We start from the raw sequence: 21,503 nt of genomic DNA on the forward strand, positions 1-21,503 counted from the left end.
TGCTCTGTCAGTTAGGCTTCAAGTAAAGAAGCAGGACCACTCTGAGAATTCTGGTATAACAGATTTATTATCAGGATTCCAGTGTACAAAATGATGGGGAAAACTGGGAAAGTAAAGAAGAGTTGGCAATTCAAAGTTTAGCATCCAGCTCTGGTATGGGTGAAGGAGTTAGAGCCTGTAAGAATCTCCAGAACCTAGAAAAACTGAAGACCGTTAGGAGGCCTGGTGTGGAAGTTGATGGGAGGCTGTTGGCTCTTCGTGGCTGCTGCCTCTGTGAACTCCGAGTGAAGCATCTGGAGTGGGATCACCCTCGGTGAGCCAGCCGGCAGCTGGGGAAGGAAACTGGATCGGATCAGAGCGAGTGAGACAAACTAGGACATTCTGGTCCTTCTGCATCTGTCACCATCTCTCACTTCTCCCCTTAATCTCACGCACTTCACTTCTGTTCACCTTTAACCTGGAAGCATAAAGGGAAGGAGATTCTGGGAAATGTAGTTCCTAGCATGACTGTGTTGATAATAGACTCATCCAGCATACCTAAACCAGTCTGCACCTCTACTGCCAGCCCTGTATAACAACATTTCTTGATAGACTGATATAAAATTTCCAATCTTTGATAGCCTTGCATCCCACACTTTTCTTCTTTAGCTAGAGGATATTCCTATTAATTACTTTTCTTTTACATTTTGAGAGCACCGAGTAGTACATGACAAAGAAAGAAAATGTATTTATTGCCTTAACTTGTCTTCTTTTCCCATTCACCTCTGGGAGCATCTGAGCTTCTCAGGTGTGGAAGGTCAGGGATCAGGGATCATTCGTGTGTTTTGTGTTGTCTTTTACTCCTAAAGGTACCACTTACCACCCCCTCCATCTCAACTTTATGTCACGCATAGGGAACAATAATCTGGTTCTGACTTTCCTTAGGCATTGCATGAGGGGAACAAAAGCCAAGTTATTAAAATACAATATGTTAAGAAAGAAATGATATCCATTAGATACTGCTGTGACTTTAGAAATAAACTCACAAGGCTTAGCGTGTATACACTCCCCATTATACAGTGCTAATGTCACATGAGGTAGGTGAGCCGTAAACTCTTTGGATTTTTTTTAATGACTAAATAGTTCAAGAACATGAGGCAAAGCCTTTTGAAAACTCATTGGTAGGATCTCAGTAGTGATTGAAATCATTTGAATTTGTTTACAGTGGTACCCATATGGGATCAGTTACTAATCCTCTTGACTGTGTTCCAACAATAGCAAACCAAAATTTTTAAAGGTTTATTGAATTTTGTGCTATAGATTACAGATGTTGCAGAACAGTACATCCCAATATGCCTGAATCTTTTACAAACTTTTAAAACTGTCTAAACGTAAAAAATGCACATAAAATACATCAAATCCAGTGTTACCCTGACAATATCTTGCATGAAAACATTTGTAATTAAAACGAGCTTAAAGACACAGTGTTTGGAGGCATCCTGAATGCAGTCCATAATTCTTGCATTCAGTTACATGAGACTTTGGCAAGTGTTTAATAGGCGAGGAGGTAAGAAATGAAATGGTAAACCTCTGTCCTTTAAACTCTTACAACTTCATCTACTAATTTAAATTAAATACAGAGTTCTTAGTCATGACTTTGGCTTTCAAATGTTAAAAGCAAAAAATACTTTACATATAATTAAACTTTTAGGGAAGAATATCTTTGCTAAATGGGGCTTCTTAATTTACTCGTGTGTTTTTCATTGTTGCCTTTTAAAAAATATTTTATTTATTATTTTTATAGAGATAGGAAGGGAGGGAGAACAAGAGGGAGAGACATTGACCAGTTGCCTCTCATGTGCCCCCAACTGGGGACCTGGCCTGCAACCCAGGCATGTGCCCTGACTGGGAATCAAACCAGTGACCTTTCATTTTGTTGGCTGGCACTCAATCCACTGAGCCACACCAGTCAGGGCATCATTGTTGCTTTTTAAAGAACACTTTTGCAGTCTTGGCTATTTGAGGAAAGACTACACATCAGGCTTTGTTCCTCAGCAAGAGCTGGTATCCATGTCCTGAGTCCAGATTGTCTCTGCAAAGACCTCTTTGGTGGAGGGGTCATCATTTGGCAGAGGCATTACAAGACCTCAGCCACGCCCTAATATGAGCTCTAAATGGCAAAGTTATAGAAATATGTGCCATGTTGCCTTACATTGTCTTTCCTTGTCTTCCCATTTCAGATGGGGTGACTGGTTTGAAAGAGCTGGCTTTCCTAAGAGATCTGGCTGAACAGAACTCAGGGAAGTATGGCGTGCCGGACCGTTCAGCCTTGCCTGTGATTAAGGGAAGCATGATGGTGCTGAACCAGCTGAGTAACCTGGAGACCACAGTCGGCAGGTTCTACACCAACCTTCCCAACCGAATGATTGACGAAGCTGTCTTTAGCCTCCCCTTCTCTGATGAGATGGGAGATGGTGAGTTTGGAGGAAACTTCCTGCTAAAAGAAAGGGAAAGGGAGTGGATGTGAGTCCACGAGGAGCATAATTTTAAATGTTGTTCAATACCTGCCTGTGAGCATTGGAGGGTCTGGGCAGGTGAGGGAGTGAACATTTCTTTCTCTGGTCAGAGGGTTGCCTGACCCCACGGCATCCTATTTCTTCCTCATGGCCCCGGCTCAGTTCACACAATGAGCAGGAATATCTAATTGTAAGGCTTTTCCCATATCTAAAAGTTAGTGAATTGGAACTAAAGGGTACCTGTGCATAGCTGGTAGTAAATAAAGCTCAACAGTGATTAGAATTCAGCCTCAAAGGCAAAGCAACACGGTGTAGTCAACAAATACTTGCGTGGCATAAGGGAGGATCTCAAGTTCCACTCTGCAGCTGAGTTGCTGTTCTTGGTAACTTAGTCTTCTTAATTCCCATTTGGTCACCTGTTAAAAGTGTAATAACATTTTTCATGTAATTAATTTTTGAGGTTATTAAGATTGTAAGATTTATTAGTGCCTGGCGTTCTTCTCAATAGTAATTACTGATCTTGTTTTATTTATTTATTTTACCTTTGTTATTATTGCTATTATCATTATCATCCTAATGTCACAATTTACCCATAATTTATTATTTTGTTTTTGTTACTATTACTATTGTTATTATTATCATCATCATCACCCTAATGTCACAAGTTGGGTGAAGTGTTTAATCTTCACATGATTAAATTTATTGGTCTATAAAATGGGTAAGATAATATTTCCCTCAATGCAGTTGTGAAGATTAATTGCACTAATATTTGTAAAGCATCTAGGAAAATGCCAGGCCAACAGTAGATGCTCAGTAAAAATGCCACCTTTTTCTTTTTCTTCTTATACTCTTGCTTATTCTTTTTCCCACATCCTTCCCTCTCTTCTTCCTTGACAGAAAAGATTGAAGAGGCAGTTAATTACTAGCCAAACAGACAAAATCACCACATGAGATTTAATTTTCATGTTCCATTAACTAGGGATGCTCACAAATACAGGTATTCAGAGGAAACTCGTGTATATAAAGTAACAAGCCTGTAGAGAGCGTGTTTTCTAGAATTAGGTAGACATGTTTTTTCCTATAAGGAAGAAATATGGTAGTTGCTGGTACACCCTGATTTTTTTTATCCTTCCTATTTCTGGCAGGCCCCACGGAAGTGTATAGGGTAAAAACACCCACCTTTAGACAAGGTTACTTTCTTTTATAGGGAATGCCAAGCCTCAAATGTGGGTGACCTTTTATTCATTTAACTGGTATTATTGCGTTGCCAGCTAAGCATCATGCCAGGCAGTGATGGGTAAGGCAAACATCCCCCCACAACAAACATTTAAGTCTGATAAGAGAAAGAGAGGTCAATAGGCTTAGTTAATGTCCATCATCTCACATAGTTACATATTTTTTTTCTTGTAATAAAGACTTTTAAGGTCTCTCTTAGCAACTTAGAAATATACAGTACAGTATTGTTAACAGTAGTCAACCTGCTATACATTACATCCTTAAAACATACTCATTGTATAACTGGGCATAACTTTTCACAAGTTTTGCCTGTTGTATCCACTTCCTCCTGCTGTGATATGCATGTGATTGGCCTTGATGGTCATGGCAACTCAGCAATATTTTGTTGATATTACTGAGTGGACCTCATACCCAATTCTCTGTATAGAAGCCCGTGCCTTGTAGAAAACCTTAAGAGGGTCCAAAGCCCTTTCCCGCATATTTATTGAAGGATGGCTTTCTGATGTGCTGCTAAGGCATGAATGTGCCATTAAGCCCAGGAAAATACAAGAGGAAGATGGAGAGAAGCTGTTCATCTTTTTTTGTTTTGACCTTTATTTAGAACCATAGCATTGTAGAATTATATGGGATCCTAGAGATCATTTTGTCTCAGCTCTCCATCTGATACACAAAAAGTCTCATTCTGAGAGGTGGCACAACTGAACCCAACGCAGCAGTGGAACCAGCAGGGAAGCACAGCTGTCCTGATGCTCAGGGCCGTGCATTGGCCTGCTGGCACGCTCTCACCTACACGTTTTCCTCCCCTTTGCCTTTCTCTTTCCCTAGCTGTCCTAGTGTGTTTGTGTGGCCTAAGATCCAAAAACTGTTTTTTTACATTCAAATCCTTGTTTAAAAAAAAAGTATACGTAACAGAGACTGTATAACCCACAAAGCCTAAAATACTTACTATCTAGTTCTTTACATAAGTTTGTAAATTCCTCATTCAAGTGACAAGAAATATGTTTCTTTGGAAATGTAGTGTCTCCTTTAGCTACTCAGAGTTCTAAGTGGTCAGAAAACAAGATTCTCTACCTAAGTTTTTCTCTCCATCTTCCTGTTTTTTTGGATAGGGTACATTAATGAAGCATAGTGCCTTATAAGCTTTCCTTTATCCATAATGTCTTTTCATCTCACAGCCCCTAGAAATCAGTACAGCAGTTACTATTATGTCCATTAAACACACATGGAAATCAGGCCTCAGAGAAGTTACGTCCAATGAAAATGCATGATACACAAGGGGCACCGCTGGGTAGAACCCGGATACTTTGATACCTTGTGTCTTTCAAGTTCAGCTGAATGTTCCCTACCCCAGGAAGCAGAGTGATGTATGAAGTGCTGATGATGCTTGGCATTGATCTGGAATATCATGTCCATTAAGGTGAAAAGTAATGGAAAATATACACATTGCCTCAATTTAACTGAGCTACCTGAGCTCCCAAAAGTCTCTCTTTCCCTAGTACTCTCATGCTGTCGGGAAACACAGTGATTGGTTACTGGATCACACCGGAAACTTTTCTTCCCGGCGAACTTGAGATGGGTGGTAGCAGCCTTTATGGCTCACTAGCGTGTGGCTCCAGTCCTCATCCTTCTCTGCTAGTCTTCGGATTTTTCTTTTTTTAACCCATAGGTTTGATAATGACTGTGAGTAAACCCTGTTATTTTGGAAACCTGCTTCTGGGAATTGTAGGTGTGGACGTGAACCTGGCTTACATTCTTGAAGATGTGACGTATTACCAAGACTCTTTGGCTTCCTATACTTTTCTCATAGATGACAAAGGTAATCTGCTAAAAATTAAGCATGGGAAATAGTCATTTCTTTAGCAGCCTGAAAAAAATAACCTGTAGATATTCTGATCCTAGCCAAGTAGAAAATGATAGTATTTTTACAAACATGGTGTGACTAGGACTACTATTTATAATACAACACTATAAAAATGACAGAATGAATCTAAAATTATGCATTTGTTCCTATGTTGTGTTGAGGGTTAGGTAATAGCTATTTGTAGCATCAGGAAATTGGACTTGAGGGTTGAGTGACACATAGAATGTGAAACTTTGGATAGATTTTTTTTTTTTTTTTGCATTTTTGGTCTCTATTATTGTCTTTGGATTCACTAGCATGAAGGTTTATATGATGGATTATAACATTGCATAAAACAAAGACAAGACCAAGCAACCAGTACCTCCAACATATTCTTGACTAGACAGATGTTTGATAATCTAAGACATATTTCCACATTTAAGGGGTTTGCACAAAAACACATGAACCACGTTCAGTTTTTGTCGGGCCGGTGAGTCCGTCCTGAGAAGCGGAGCGCTGGGCAGCCGTCCCAGAGAGTTCCACGGTTCCCTTGATTACATCCCCTTCTGCCTGCAGCCGTTTTCCATGGCCTGTGTTTCTGTTTTTTTATTTCAGGGTATACACTTATGCACCCGTCCCTCACCAGGCCATATTTACTATCAGAACCCCCTCTTCATACTGACATCATTCACTATGAAAATATCCCCAAATTTGAGTTGGTTCGACAAAATATTCTCAGGTAAGGAAAAGGTGGGGGTCATAGCATTTTGTTTTTCTCTGAGAATAGGATCCTTGGAGGTCAAGCGTGAGTGTTTATTACAGGATACAAAGCAAGTGTATAAATTGTTTTAATGTTATCAATAGTATACTCACTAATTTTTTTCCTAAGACTAATAATAGCCCAAAACATGTTTACTTTGAATAATAGGTAAGGTCTCTCAGAACTGTTATTTGGGAGAAATGTCTGGTAAGTCAAATTCTGTGTTTACATTGCCTTTAATTGTAAAATCAGATATATGTTATCTCATTTAAAAAAGAATACTCCCATTGTACTGAGTTGAAAAATGTTGGCGAAATGAAAGGTTAAGTGGAGGACCAGCTCTGTAGCATGCCAGAAAATCACTTGGCAAGGTAGTGTCCATTCCAAGTTGACAGCACAATCATATACAACATGTTCTCTTGAAATAAAAAACAGATTGGATTTTTTCCAACCATGATACATTATTTTGGCAGATGGTAACCTATAGAGAAATGGGTCTTTGTGCTCATTGGTTTTCAAGTAATAACTGAGTGATTTGAGACAACGTAGTTTCTGGAAAGAATTAGAATTGGGGGTACCGAGGTGGAGAGTAAAGAATGTTTTTAGTGCAGAGCTGATGTAACGCTTTTAGAAAATTGAAAATCTTGCATTATCTCTTTAAAAAGTGATGAGCTTCACTGCTTTTGAAAATCTGGAGATGGTCATTGACTCTCAGCTTCTCCCCAGCCTTTAATTAAGTGCTTAATTTTTATCTTCCACCTGAAATATTCCGTCCTGTTTGCCAACGCAGCCTCCCTCTGGGCAGCCAGATTATCGCAGTGCCTGTGAACTCATCCCTGTCCTGGCACATCAACAAGCTGCGAGAAACGGGGAAGGAGGCGTACAACGTCAGCTACGCCTGGAAGATGGTGAGTGAGGGCGGCGCCTGGCCGGGCTGCTGTGGGCGCAGTGCACTCCGTCACGCAGAGATTCTGGGGACCTTAGTTCGGGTGAGGTTACTCATCGGTTTTAAAGTGGTTGGAAAAAGAAGAGATGCTTCAGATGTTTTAGAACTTCTTCCCTTTTCTATTTATAAAACCAGGTATTGTTCATGATGAATAAGCCAAACCATATAAAAGGATAGAAAGTAGACAGTAAACTGTACTCTTCCCTCCACCCCGGCTTTGACCTCTTGTTCCCCAGAAATAACCACTTTGATCAATTTCCAGAAACTTTTTATCCAGCCCTGACTGGTATGGCTCAGTGGGTTGGGTGTTGTCCTGCAAAGCAAAAGGTTGTAGGTTCGATTTCTGGTCAGGGTATATGCCTCGTTGTGGGTTCGGTCCCTGGTTGGGGCTCATCTAAGAGACAGTTGATATTTCTCCCTCACACTGATGTTTCTCCTTCTCTTTCTCCTTTCCCAAAGTCTTTTAAAATTTTCTTATCTACACACAGGCATGTGTATCAGTGTATGTGTGTATGTTCATGTGCATGCATGTTTAATGGCTACGTGGTATTACATAGATGGACCAAATTTCTGTAACAGTTCCCTGTTCATACACATTTAGGTATTGCCCAGTTAGTTTTTATCATTTTAAACTCAAATTTTGGAAGTAGGGAATTTAAAAAAGAGATATGAAAGCATAAATGCCCTCTGCTAACATATCCCCAAGAAAAGAAACTTTTACGTTAAAATTTAGATAATTCATATTCACCACAAGTGGGTTGGCAGTTTAGGCATAACTGGCGGTGCCCACTACAGCTTTTCCTACTAGCCTCCTTCAGACAGTGGGCCACAGGGAAACAGCCTAATGCACACCATCCACACTACTTCTGCTTCTGTCCTTAACTCCCTCTTCCAGGTACACCATGCATACTGTTATCGGGCCCTTGGTATTGTAATTGACCAAAAGAAGAGTGGACTTTCATTTTTATCATATAATTTTAATTACTAATGTTCAAATGCAGTCACACTTGAGCTTCCCTTGGATGGCCATATCAGGTGTTTAACCTGTTAACTCCAATTGGGCCTATGTATTCATCCCTTTATGAACTACTTATTGAACATTTATTATGAGCTAAAAAGAATGATACTCTCTCGGCCTTCATAGAGCATCCAGCCAAGTGATGGATGCAGACCATTAAAGAGCTTCGTGCAATGCCCGTGTCTGGCATAGGAGTCACAAGAGTTAGAAGTAGCCAGCATGATTTAGACATGACTCTCCCTCCTCTGACCTTCTTATTTGGTTCTTAAAGCATCTTATGGCAACAGCAATAGCTACAATGAAAACAAAAACAAAATAATGAATGAAACTTTTTGAGAAACTTATATTTATAAGCTAAATTCTACTGATACTTTATTGTTCAGTAATACACATTTGAGGAAGGCCAAAGTCTTTTTGAAATTCTCTGAGTCAGTTCATTTTCAGGATTTTTTTAGAATGATTGAATCATCTTCCTTTATTTTTATATATTTAAACAGTTTTTTAAATGAAGATGAAGTGCTTAATTCTTACATCAGAAAGTTTGAGCCAGAAACCAGAATACTTGATTGAACCAATACTTTTGCACTTGAAATTGGAGGTTTGTTACCTCTAGTCTATCCCGATTGAAGCCAACTCAGTTACATCCTGGGAAAATATCTACCTTAATATGTGCTGGCATTAAAAGAGGAAGAAGGGAATGTAGCCATTTTTAAGACCTTCTTTGTATAGAAATAAACTCAATGTTAACATTTTAGAAAGAAGTATTATCTAATTAAGATAGGAGTTTTGTTTGTTTATCTGTTTGTCTGTTTAGTGATGCCGGTAAATTTTGGCCGCTCAGTTCCACCAAATGGGTATAATCATGTAATCAGTTGAGGAAGAAGCATTAGCTTGCTCAGAGTTCTGAAATTATCAAGAACATCACTATCAAGTGAAAAATGAGAGAGTAATAAGTAATGAGATTGGAGTTTTAAATAAAAGGCTGACCTGGTTGCCTGGCCTTGAGAGTAAATATTTTTAAGCCTTCTTGAGTTATTTTAGGGGAAGGCTAGTAGGTACTCAAGTTGTTTTTAGGAATAATAGATTCCTCTACTAAATAATCCAAATAGACTTAGCCTATCCTGAGAATAATTGGTTAAACGGCTTAGCATCTTTACATGTAACATATATTGATGGGTTATTTCACTGAATTAATTTAAATATAACGTGAGGGATTCTGTTAGGAGCCTGAGGAGATTACTGCTCTATCGCTATGTAATCCAAGTCCATTTTCGAGCATTTGAGGAGGCTGCGTGCTCTGAGGGAAGGAAGTGTGGACTCTCAGAAAGCATTATGATGTTGCTGTATCACACAGCCATGCTCCACTTCAGAACATGAATCCCATGGGCAGTCGGTGACAGATCCGCTCCTCAGTCACAGAGAGCCCTTCTGGAGACACTATAATCCGAAAGCAAACTGTGGCTTTCAGGGAAGAACATGATAGGGAGACCTAGACTGAAATCTGGGTTCCTTGTAGCTAAGAACTATTCATAAATATAAATATTTATAAAGTATTCTAGGGTAACTTTGTTTTTAATTGTTTGAAATTTTTAAATGACAGTTGGCGTACAATATTATACTAGTTTCAGGTATAACAGCATAATGATTAGACATTTATATACCTTGCTAAGTGATAACCCCGATAGATCCAGGACTTGGGGTAACTTCATTTTTGTCTTACTAAATAGACACAATCACAAACTTATATTCTGGTCATTCTGGTCAAGTTTTTATCTTTCGGTTCCTTGGAACACGCAGCACAGGAAAGTAAGAGGAAGGATGATTCAGTGAGTTGGGAAGAAAGGAAACAGCAAAGGCCACTTGGCAGCTCCCTGTCATTGTCTCAGTTGGTGGGTGGAGGAAGAGGATTAAATTTGCTAATCTAATTGCATATCCTCAGTAGCAATTCTTGAAAGCAGTTTCAAAAAGATGCAAATTTCTCCTGTGTTTAAAAGGATTTTGCCACCATCCTCATAAACCCAAAATTTCACTTAACTCTAACCTGCCTAAATTTTCTCCTTGATCATTAAGTAAATCCTTTGAGCTGCTTTAATTCTGATTTAGCTGGTCATCACTCTTCATTTATTTACATACTATCTTTTAAATAGATTCTGTCCATCTCCTAACACAATGGACTTAAGGAGATTGGCACTCTTATGTTTTTAAGTCAAGGAGCTAGAACTAAGTGGCTCAGCTTGGTTTTTGATACTTTGGTGGGCATTTTTTTTTCACTAAATTTTATACAAGGATTCATTTTTTAGGAGCAAAGTGAGTTTGAAAGTACTCCCACATATGAGCTGAACAATTTAGGCTCAGCTACAGCTTTCACATGTCCTGGTCTGAAGGGATGCATCAGGCAGGCAAATCCTGGTCGTGTCCAACCAGGAAGAGAGAAGGTTGGATAGGATGAATAAACCAGATTCTATATGGGCTGTATATGTGGATTCATAATTTGCTTTTAAAATAGGCATTTCTTGAAACCCTCTTTGCAAAACCAACTATATGCAGGCTCTAGCACAAATAATGTCCCATATTTTATTACAAAATCATAAGCATGAATTCTGTAACATCACAGCCAAGCACACCATATGACATTTGGGTAAAATTTTCAAATTAAAACTATAAATTATTGCACCCGTATTATTACCCTACCAACCACACTCAAGCAGGGGTTAATTCTGCTGGACCCTGTGTTTTAAATTGCATTTCAAACCCCATAGGAAATAACAGTTGTATTCTCATGCCATGTTCCAGTTTAAATAAGCAAAAGAAGGTTGGGGTCGCTATTCAAAGGGACTAGATTTTCTAATCCCTTCATTAGCTTCATGATTTTCTATTACACACATGAATTTTCCTCTATCAGAAAGGAAAATAGAAAACATAAAATGTAATCTTTGCCAGAAATATTGTCTGTCGTGCCATCTTCATTTTTTTCTTTCACTCATCAACTCATCAAATATTTCTCCATGTGGGACAGAGGACAGAGACAGCAGAATATAATGCAGGGCAAGGTCACTATTCCCAGGACCCTCGTCTTCTGTGTTAGAAGTTCGTTATTGATTTTTTTCCAGGTACAAGACACTTCCTTTATTCTCTGCATTGTGGTGATACAACCAGAAATACCTGTCAGACAACTGAAGAACCTCAACACTGTCCCGAGCAGCAAGCTGCTCTACCACCGACTGGACCTCCTGGGCCAGCCTAGTGCGTGCCTCCACTTTAAGCAGCTGGCCACTCTAGGTAAGGCCTTGCACTTCTCTGCTTCGTGTGGTCTTACTCATAACAGCTCACCATAAATGTCAGTTTGAATTAAAAAAAAAAAAAAAGATCCTGGCTGGCGTAGCCCAGTGGATTGAGCGCGGGCTGCAAACCAAAGTGTCGCAGGTTTGTTTCCCTGTGAGGGTACATGCCTGGGTTGCAGGCCCTGACCCCCAGCAACCTCACATTGATGTTTCTCTCTCTCTCTCTCTCTCTCTCCCTCTCCCTCTCCCTCTCTCTCCCTCTCTCTCCCTCTCTCTCTCCCTCTCCCTCTCTCTCCCCCTCTCTCTCCTTCTCTCTCCCTCTCTCTCTCCCTCTCTCAAAATAAATAAATAAAATCTTTAAAAAAAAAAGATGTTGCATGTCTGCAGTGCCAGTCTGGGGATGCCAACGTGAAAACAATTAAGACCTTGCCTTGGAATTGTTTCTCCAGCAAACACTGCAGTGAAGATTTGTGTGTTGATTTATTAAGGATGGGCTCTTGGAAAAAAGCAGCAACAAAGTAAGGGAAACAGGATAGGGAAGGAGGAGAAAGCAAGCAAGAGTTTAATTTTAGGTAAAGTTGCAGCCTCACCTAACCCTGTAGGGGGGCTTTGGAGTTTAATTATACTGCAGAGTTTGCCCGGACTCAAGAAAGGTGCTGGACTTCCATATTCCATACTCACTTTCAGCTTTCAGCTAGTGCTTGCAGAAGAGGCTTTAGTAGCCCAAAGACAGTCCATCAGAGAGAGTTGTAGATATGGCCCGGTAAGAGGCAAGCACTCAGATGTGGGGGTCAGGGGATACGGGGACTGGGGGGCATACCTATGTATCTGTATAGCATTCTGTATCTACCATAGGTCCCTGTCTTCAAACAAGTTTAGGAAATAGGCAAATGATTTTTAAAAAGTAAAAGGGAATTTATATTTGTCATTTGTTACATTCCTCCTCGGAGTTGACCTGTTACAGATGAGGACATTGGGTTTGTTAGAAGTACAGACCTCTCCCAAGGTAACACAGAAAGCAGCAAGGCTGGGCTGTCACTCAATGGCCCTCCCGGGCCACAGTGCCACCTCTTGTAGTGCATGCTGCCATGCTCCTGGCCCGTGCTAGGCATTTGTGGTGTGTGTTGTCAAAACAACACAGTACACTCGCAGTACCCTAAAATAGGTATTCTTTTTTCCACTGTTGAAATACTGAGGGTTTGAAAATCATAACTAAGTCATTAGACAGCTGGCAAACTGAATTAGAGGGGCCACAGACAGGAAGGGGATCAAGGATAGAAGCCACCACTGCTGACATATGAGAGCCTGTGCTTGGTTTCCCTGGTTAAATACTGTCCTACAGATTCTCCCTGGATATGAGATCAGGAGACCAGGACAGACTAAGTAGGACGCACTCCAGCCAGGACACAGCAGAGCCCAGATTCAACTCCATCTGACTCCACATCACATGCTGCTTCCTTGGTCCTATTAAGTATGTTATGTGCAGGTCTGAGGTATCTTGAACATTGGCCATTTCAGGCACTTGTACATGTTTGTACATGTTTCTCTTCTGGTTCACTCATGACTGTAAGCTCCCTGAAGGGAGAGAAATGTGGCATTTTTCCTTTGTAGCTCAGTGTCAAGTTCTTTGCTCTCCTTCTGGGAGACTCTGTGCCACCACGGCTGATGGTTTGGCAGAGCCTTAGGGATGCTTCTGTTTGGACCTGAGATGAAATCTCAGCGTTCTCAGGCCCACTTTGTCTGCTCTCTTTCAGAAAGTCCAACCGTCATGCTGTCTGCTGGCAGTTTTTCCTCCCCCTACGAGCACCTCAGCCAGCCAGAGACAAAGCGCATGGTGGAGCACTACACAGCCTATCTCAGTGACAACACCCGCCTCATCGCTAACCCAGGGCTCAAGGTGAGCCCTGGTGTGGGGCCCATTTCTGGTGTGCCCCTCCTCAAGCCTGGGAGGGCATGCTGGCAGGGAATCTCCAAAGTGGGAGCCCAGCTCTGGATCTGTGCCTTTTGGCTGCAGAGCCAGAAAGACAGTGTGTGGCCATGGGGAGGTTGGTTGGTGATGACCCTTCTGATGGATTAAGAAGCCCTGTGAGCCAAATGAAGACTTTTGGGGGGACCTTAGATGCACTAGGGGTTTTCTAGGTGGGGCATGTGCTTTGGAGATCAGTAAAACTTTCCCAGATCCATTTTTCCCAGGAGAAAAAAGTAAAGTGCCCCTCTTGTCTGTCTAGATAAATGTGATGAAGTTTAAGGATCAGAGAGTTAGCTGGGCTGTGTGTGTGTGTGTGTGTTGCTTCACTGTAGGATCTTGCCTCAGTAGGATGAACAATGGAGTAAATCACACATTCACACATCCACTGGCTGTATTTCAGTAAGCTTTTGTTTTCACCAAGTTTGGCTATATCCATCTGCTGTGGAAAGATTTTTAAGAAGTAATTGGGCTTGGCTTCTCTGCAAGAGAGCTTTGGGAAGCCCTGCCAGCAGTCTGCTCTCTTTTCATGTGCGTCTTAAAGGATCCCTGCTATGTCTTCCTTTGTTGCCCAGTTCTCTGTCAGAAATGAAGTAATGGCTACCAGCCACGTCACAGATGAATGGATGACACAAATGGAAATGAGTAGCCTGAACACGTACATTGTCCGCCGTTACATAGCAACACCCAATGGTGTCCTCAGAATTTATCCTGGTTCCCTCATGGACAAAGCATTTGATCCCACTAGGAGACAATGGTGAGTTGTCGGGGCTTGCATTATCAAAGGTTCCCCCCAAATCCTGGAGAGACATGATAAGTAAATACTATAAAGCAACTTCAGGCAGTCACATTAAAGAAGATACCTTCGTGGTACTGAAAACATATTTTTTAATAGTTTTTTTAAAATGTATTAACAACAGCTTTGTGGGTTTCCTCTGTGTACAGTGTTTTATCTTTTCATTGAAATTTTGAAACTGAAATGCTTTATGCTCAGCCATTTCAGTTCCTAGCGATTTGCTTGGTTCCTGCCTCATGTGCAAGGTGTCTGCAGGGAGTTTCCTTAGTGTCATCATTGCACGTGATTATGGCATCAAATTACAGCTCATGTACGACCTATGGAAAATGAGCATGTATCAATTCAAAAACTTTTTTTTTTACTTCTGGGCTTTCTTTGTACTCTGGCTTTCAAAAAACAAATGTTGGTCAGGTGCTATAGCAGGGGAGCAACTTGGGCATGAAAACAAAATTTCTAGTCTTATGCTGCTTGGTAACCAAGTCACTACTGAGTCAGCTATCGATTTTACTGCCTGTTCCTCCCCACTTACCAATCCAGGACGCGTTTCTATGTGCCGAATTGTATTTGTTTCTATTTCATTCATTAATTTCTCTTTATTTTAGCCTCTAAGACACCTATAGAATAGATCCTATTAAAAGTTCAGGTATGTCCTTAGTTCAGTATCGTTTTTAAAGGAGCATTTTACATTTTCTGACCTCCTGTGTTGATGCTATGGTCAGACATTAAAGATACGAGCTATTTCAAATTTTATTGTAAATAGGCACTATTTATAATAAATGTTTTTGACCTTTTTAAAAACTTTGCCATTCACAGTTTGCATTCAGTATTACATTGTGTTAGTCTCAGTGTACTGCGTAGTGGCTAGACCATTGCAGGCATTACAGAGTGCTCCCCCCGATATTCCCAGTAGCCACCCGGCCCCAGTGATTACATGATTATTCGCTGTATTTCCTGTGCCACGCTTTACATCCCCATGATTATTTTTAACTGCCTGTCTGTACTTCTCAATCCTATCACTTTCTTCACTCAGTCCCCCATAAGTATTGTTTTGAGTTGCAAGCTCTCTTTTCTTTAAAACTTACAGAGTTGTTCAGACCCTAAAACAGCATGGCTCTCTTTGGTCTCCATTAGGTACCTCCATGCAGTAGCTAACCCAGGGCTGATTTCTCTGACTGGCCCTTACTTGGACGTTGGAGGAGCTGGCTATGTGGTGACCATCAGTCATACAATCCATTCATCCAGGTAATGCTGTAATCTTGAGTCCTTTCTTGAACATAGCAAGGGTATTTTGAAAATTTGAATAGATTGATGGCAAAAGCATGACCTTTGAAGTGAGGCAAGCTGAGGTATATTTTCTTCAGCTGTGTCACCTTGGCTTCCCCGTGCTTCCTTCTGCAATCTGTAAAATGGGCATAATACTACCTCACGGGGTTGAGTCATGAAGAGCTCATAGCCCTGTTCTTGGAAGCCAGGATGGTGTTTAGGAAGAAGAAAAGGAAAGATACTAGACTCAGTAGAGCACGTTGTAGAAATGTCAGTCTTAAACCAATCCAAGAAACAGCAATAGGATCCTGGCAATTATCATCACTAGAGTATTTTCCAAAGGAAAGGAGCATTTTTGGTGGAGGGAAAGAAGAATCAAGATACCAAATTTATGACCTCTTGTATTGGGGTCTCTTTAGAATTATATAGGAGTTTGTTGTTTTTACTTTGTCTTCTCACTGCCTCCTGAAAAATAAAAGGGCATTTTGAAAATTGACTTTCCAGGAATGCTACAAAATGTCACTGTCAACTGTAAATAGAGAGTGCTTTATATTTCCTGTTTTTGAAGTTTCCGTATTTAATCAGCAAATGTCAGTGAAGTGTTGGGTGGAGAGGCAAGCCAAACACCTTGAACACATTTTTAACCCCTTCATTTTACAAATAGTTATTTTTTTCTCTAGCAACCAAGAAAGACCATATTTTAACTGGTACATGTAATGCTGCCTTAAAATTTGTGGGAGACAAGTTTCCTTGCTTAACTTTATGATTTCCACTGGTGCTCATTATCTGTTGAGTGGTTGACATTCAGTAGAATTCTTCTAATGCAGGTTCACTGGGAGTAAGAATTGGGAAGCGGGGCTGTGTGGCATTTCACCGTGACCTGTGTCTCTGCAGAAAGCAGAGCCCTGCCACCAGCCAAGTTTTGATTCCTTTGCAGGGCACTGTATCTATTTGGCTCTGTCAGCTGCTCCCATACTGTAATATTTCATATATAAACAAGGAAATACTCATTTCAAACAGACTTTTTCAATGTTTTCATTAACAGACCATCTGCCAGGCATATGCCTACTATTGTCTGAATGGCAAGATTTGTCATCACTTGTACTCCAGTCAGTTGAGAAAAATAAACAAAGGTGATTTCTTTGAGGGGACAGCAGTTACCTTGGTCTTTGATGACAATAGAACGGGCTCTTAAAGGTATCATAGGGAAGCAGGTTGAAAACAATGACCACATGTTTCTTACTTGGTCTCTGGCGTTCCAGGCCTCTCCCACCTGCCACTCGTCATCTGTATCCATTAGCTTTTCCCCCTCCCTTCTATACAGTGTTCTTTTTCATTGGTGCAGTGGGGTCGCCACTGGGAGGTACAGATTTTAATGCTCATATTCATCAGTACATGTACATGTTTTTGGGAATTTGAATGGGTGGGAGAATTTTCATTGAGCCTATTTATAAATATTTATGATGTCAGTCCAAATGAAGCGTGATGGAAATATGGGCTTTCAAGTTAGAAATAGCGCATTTTGCAATGTATAATACCAAAATTTTTAGGGAAAAATAAGGATATCTATTATGCATGGGTAGTACTAATTCCATATCTATTTAAATGTTTTTAATTATTTTATTTATGCTTATGTGTTAAAAGTGTAACTCTTAAAAATGCAAGAAAGCAATAATGATATCCATATGCAAAATAATACCCTAGAATATGATCACTGGTTTTGTTTCTAAATACAAATAAATAAAAAATCAAATTAAAAAATTAAAATGAAAGATTTTTTTCCTGAAAGTTTGGGAACATGGGTGCACATTATACATGGCAAAATACAATACCTAGATTCAGCTTCCTTATTTGGGTAGTTTTTATAGTGTGTTTAACACATACAAGTTTGGTTAAGTTTAACAAGAGTTCAGTTGCCATTTAAATCCTGGATTCTGTCCACCAGTCACTCAGGGAGAGTGTATTCCAAGAATGAGTACCTGTTCATGCCTTGATTAATGTACAGCGTCATGGACTTGATCATTTGAACATTTCCTTAGCTGAGCATGCTTTTGTTATTTTAAAGCCATGTATTTTTCATTCAACACAGTTTAGAATGCAAGGCAGCCATCACTTCCGGTTCTCAACCAAAGCATCCACGGCTTTAATGGACATATTAGTAGACGGGCTCTCTGCAAAGATAGTTTTTTTTTTCAAATAATTACTAGTGATTTTGGCCTCGTGTGCCAACTTGTGAACCTAATCTCCTAAAATGTGATTCTACTCTGAAAAATTTGATTTGCCATTTACTATTTGTATGACTATAAACAAGTTCCTTTTTGCTGTGGTTTCCTCACCTATGAAAGAGGGATATTAGGTTCTATCTCAAATGATTATTTCATGGCTACCTTAAATAGTGTATGCGAAGCCCTTAGAACAGTGCCTGGCAGAGATAAGAATGCCCATGTCAAATGATGAGAGAATTAGTGATGATGTGTATAAAATGCTTAGCACTGTGCTTAACAATATCAAATCCCAAATAAATGACAGTTATTTTCATTATCATTCTATTCCTGCTTTCAATTTCTGGCATTTTAATCGGTGAGAAGAGGGAACTTTAGCTGATGTTCACCATATCCGGAGGCATTCTCATTCACCCCTGGTTTATGGATGTGGTTTGGCTGATAGCTTGGGGAGGAGTTTTTCTGGTTCGTTGCGCACCCACCAGTTACTCATAGTAACAGAGCTGTGGTTCTTCCATAAGCATTATTAGCGGCCTGCGAATCTAGGTGTGCGTTCTTGGGAGGGTGGTAATGCTGATAAGGATTATAAAGTTTGGTCATTGATTAAGGAACTAATCAGATGAATCTTCAACAGAGAGCAAATCTCACAAACAGCATGGTTTATTGTACTTAGAAATGTAGGGTTGGTTTGATTTTTCTATGATAATCTTTGTGGGTTGTTATGGTAACAGTGTACATTTTTGAAATGCAGGTAAAATATGAACATTAGACTTACAGGGGCAATATGCATGCTTTTACTTCAGCTTGTTGATCATATTGGAACAGATGGCAATCAAACAGGGGAAGTTAGAAACAAATTAACTCGTCCCCAAAAACTAGAGTTGTGTTTTTTAACGGAGGCAGCTGAAGTATTGTAGAAAGAGCCAAATTTGCATGCTGGACTATATACCATAAATAAAAGGTGATCGATCTTGCTTAAGTCGTTTAACCATTCCAAACCTAAGTTTTTATTTTTTAAGTAGTGACTATAATTCCTTTCTGATGTCTCTGCAGGGAATTAAATGGAAGGAGACAGTGTAGCCTGATGATGAGGAGCAGTATAAACTTTGGAGATGAAGACACTGAGTTTAGCTTTTTGCTTCCACCAGTTATTCACTGTGTGACTTTCTCCAAGTACTTAATCTTCTCAAGCTTCAATTTTCTAGAAATGATATTACCCATATTTTTTGTGAAGAAATAATTGAAATGATATGTACAAATGCCTACCAGAGTGTCTATAAATTGTGAACATTCAGTAAATAGAAGCTGTTCTAGTACCATAATGTAAAGTGATAAAGTCTTGAATTTCTTCTGTAGTAGAATTTAAGGTACTTCAGTAAAAACGGGGCTCGTATTGAGGCAACAGCCTCTCAAAGATAATCCTACAACATGGTCCTTCCCCCATGCCATACCAAACACAGTTCTGACAGCAAAGCTCTGAGAGAAATGTCTGTATGGGCCATGGTCCCTTTTTCTAGTGGTCGTTTGTTTGGAGGGGTAGTGGAATGAGGCTGGGGTTTGGGGTGATATAAGCTAGTGTCAGTGTTGGCAGTGACCGGACGGGGCCAGCTGTCTTCATGGCAAAGCTAATTTTACTCCCAAGTTGTGATTTTACAAAATAGGGTTTTACTTGGGGAAATTACTTCTGAACTTTCCAGTTAGTTTTTTAAGGTTTTGGCGGGTGGGGGGGGGTGGTCAATAACAATGCCATTTTTCTTTTGGTATTTTCTTTATAAAGAGATCATTTGGGTGGATGACGATGATGATGATGAGCTCTTAGAACGTGCCATGCTAGATAAAGCTTGAAATTCCCAGCCACAAAAGTGGCCAAGTAACCAACCCCTTTCAGCTGCTCATGAACATAGATTAAAAAGAACCTCAATTCCAAGTGAGAAGTCAGTGCTTCTGCTATATCTAGCAATTTCTCTAAAAGAATAATGGATTCCCTCTCTGTCTTGGACTGAACTTTAAGCTCTATTTAGTTCTCTTCAGAATAACTCTTGCTATATAACACCTTATCCGGTGTTTTTGATGTTTGGCAGCTTGCTAAGCACACACTATCTCATTTCATCCCAATAACAGCATTATGAAGTAGATACTGTTATTATCCCCATTTTCAGATGAGAAAACGGAAGCTTAAAAAGGTTAAGTATTATCCCAGGAGCCACATAGATAGAAACCAACAGGGCCAGGATTTGATCCCAGATCTACCTGATTCCAGAGCTAAAAGGGTAAGCACCATGTCGCACTGCCCAACTGTGTCTTCCTTGGTGCTCCTGTTTCTGAGAGCAGCTTTGTAGAATGAGGAAAGAAATGGCCTATGAACCAGGAGAGTGTTGTTCTAAAATATGAGCTCTGTTTTGGGTGCAACCAACATTAGTATTATAAAAAGAACTAGACATTTTTACTAAATTTTTTTGTGACCTTACACTAGACAGTTAACCTTGAGGACATCTCAGTTTCTTTACCTGTAAAATGAAGGAAATAATTCAGGGGCTCCCTCGGGCTCCTTGTCTAAAGGTTCCTTATAAGGAACCATAGTAGCTATGCATCCCACCTCTTACCTGATGCCTGTTCCCTCCCGCCCCCATATTCTTGCTAACAAGTAATCCAGTCATTGTCTGAACATCGATAGTCAGAACTAGCCAGATCCCTGCCCGCTAGCTGGGCTGCTCAATTTAAGAAAGTGCTACCTTTAGTCTTAAATTTTTCTCTCATCACATCCTCATGTTATGCTAGCTCAATTATGTAGTTGTTCATTTTTATAGGGTTGGAAACTCTAGGCATGTATGTCTCATACCATACACTCTTCTTACTATTGAACATACCTTTACCTTTAGATAAACATGCCTCTTCTTCTCTTTGCTCTTTTTCACGTGAAGCACACAGATGTCATCTGGGCACACTGTGGCCGTGATGGGCATTGACTTCACGCTCAGGTATTTCTACAAAGTTCTCATGGACTTGTTACCAGTTTGTAACCAGGATGGCGGCAACAAAATAAGGTGAGCCCTTCGGCGGCACTGTTTCCTCTCTAGCTGGGAAATGCCAGGGAAACAGCATCGGATATCTCTAGTTGAATGGCAGCCACATTGTGGAGGTTGGGACCAAAAATTGAGTCTCTGTTCTAGGTGTTCTATTAAGAAGGTTTTTGGGGTTTTTTTCTCTTTCTCAGTTGCTTACCAGTTGTAATTTAGACAAACAGACTTGGCTCATAAGCAGGAGAGTGACAGTGGCACAGAATTCTCTGAAAGCTCTTGTTTCTGTAGAAGTCAGTAATCAGAGGTTTCCTATATTTGGGGTGCCAGAAGGACCAGAGGGCACTCTTGGATAGTACTTTTGATGTTAACTTCGTTATCAAACCAAAGTCTCTGTGAGGCGTTTCAGGCACTTACACTGTCCCTCTTACATTTCCCCAGAAAGAGGCTCGTGCGACTAAAGTCTTTGTCGCCTGAATTTCAAAAGAGCATGTCTGATGAAAGCAAGGGCATTCTCTTGATTTAATGCAGGCCCCTTTTAGAAACAGCTTTCTTGTTTCACTCTCATGCCCCATGCTTCACATCATGGCTAAATTTCACTTTGGGCCTTAAAGGGGAAATAACGGGATTCATGGCAAATTGTTATGAAGACTGTAGAGTAAA

General features: G+C 40.2%; 1 protein-coding gene across 1 annotated transcript in view; it reads left to right on the forward strand.

Annotated features, from left to right (window-relative positions):
* CACHD1 (cache domain containing 1) overlaps positions 1-21,503 on the forward strand; it is a 206,686-nt gene that overhangs the window by 163,517 nt on the left and 21,666 nt on the right. The window contains exons 9-17 of the mRNA XM_028512383.2: positions 2,220-2,453; positions 5,398-5,547; positions 6,187-6,310; positions 7,122-7,239; positions 11,406-11,574; positions 13,331-13,473; positions 14,118-14,299; positions 15,470-15,580; positions 20,745-20,867. Coding sequence (XP_028368184.1) covers positions 2,220-2,453; positions 5,398-5,547; positions 6,187-6,310; positions 7,122-7,239; positions 11,406-11,574; positions 13,331-13,473; positions 14,118-14,299; positions 15,470-15,580; positions 20,745-20,867 — 1,354 coding nt within the window. The remainder of the gene's footprint in view (positions 1-2,219; positions 2,454-5,397; positions 5,548-6,186; positions 6,311-7,121; positions 7,240-11,405; positions 11,575-13,330; positions 13,474-14,117; positions 14,300-15,469; positions 15,581-20,744; positions 20,868-21,503) is intronic.

This window comes from Phyllostomus discolor, chromosome 5 (assembly GCF_004126475.2).
Source record: "Phyllostomus discolor isolate MPI-MPIP mPhyDis1 chromosome 5, mPhyDis1.pri.v3, whole genome shotgun sequence".
Classification (NCBI taxonomy): domain Eukaryota; kingdom Metazoa; phylum Chordata; class Mammalia; order Chiroptera; family Phyllostomidae; genus Phyllostomus; species Phyllostomus discolor.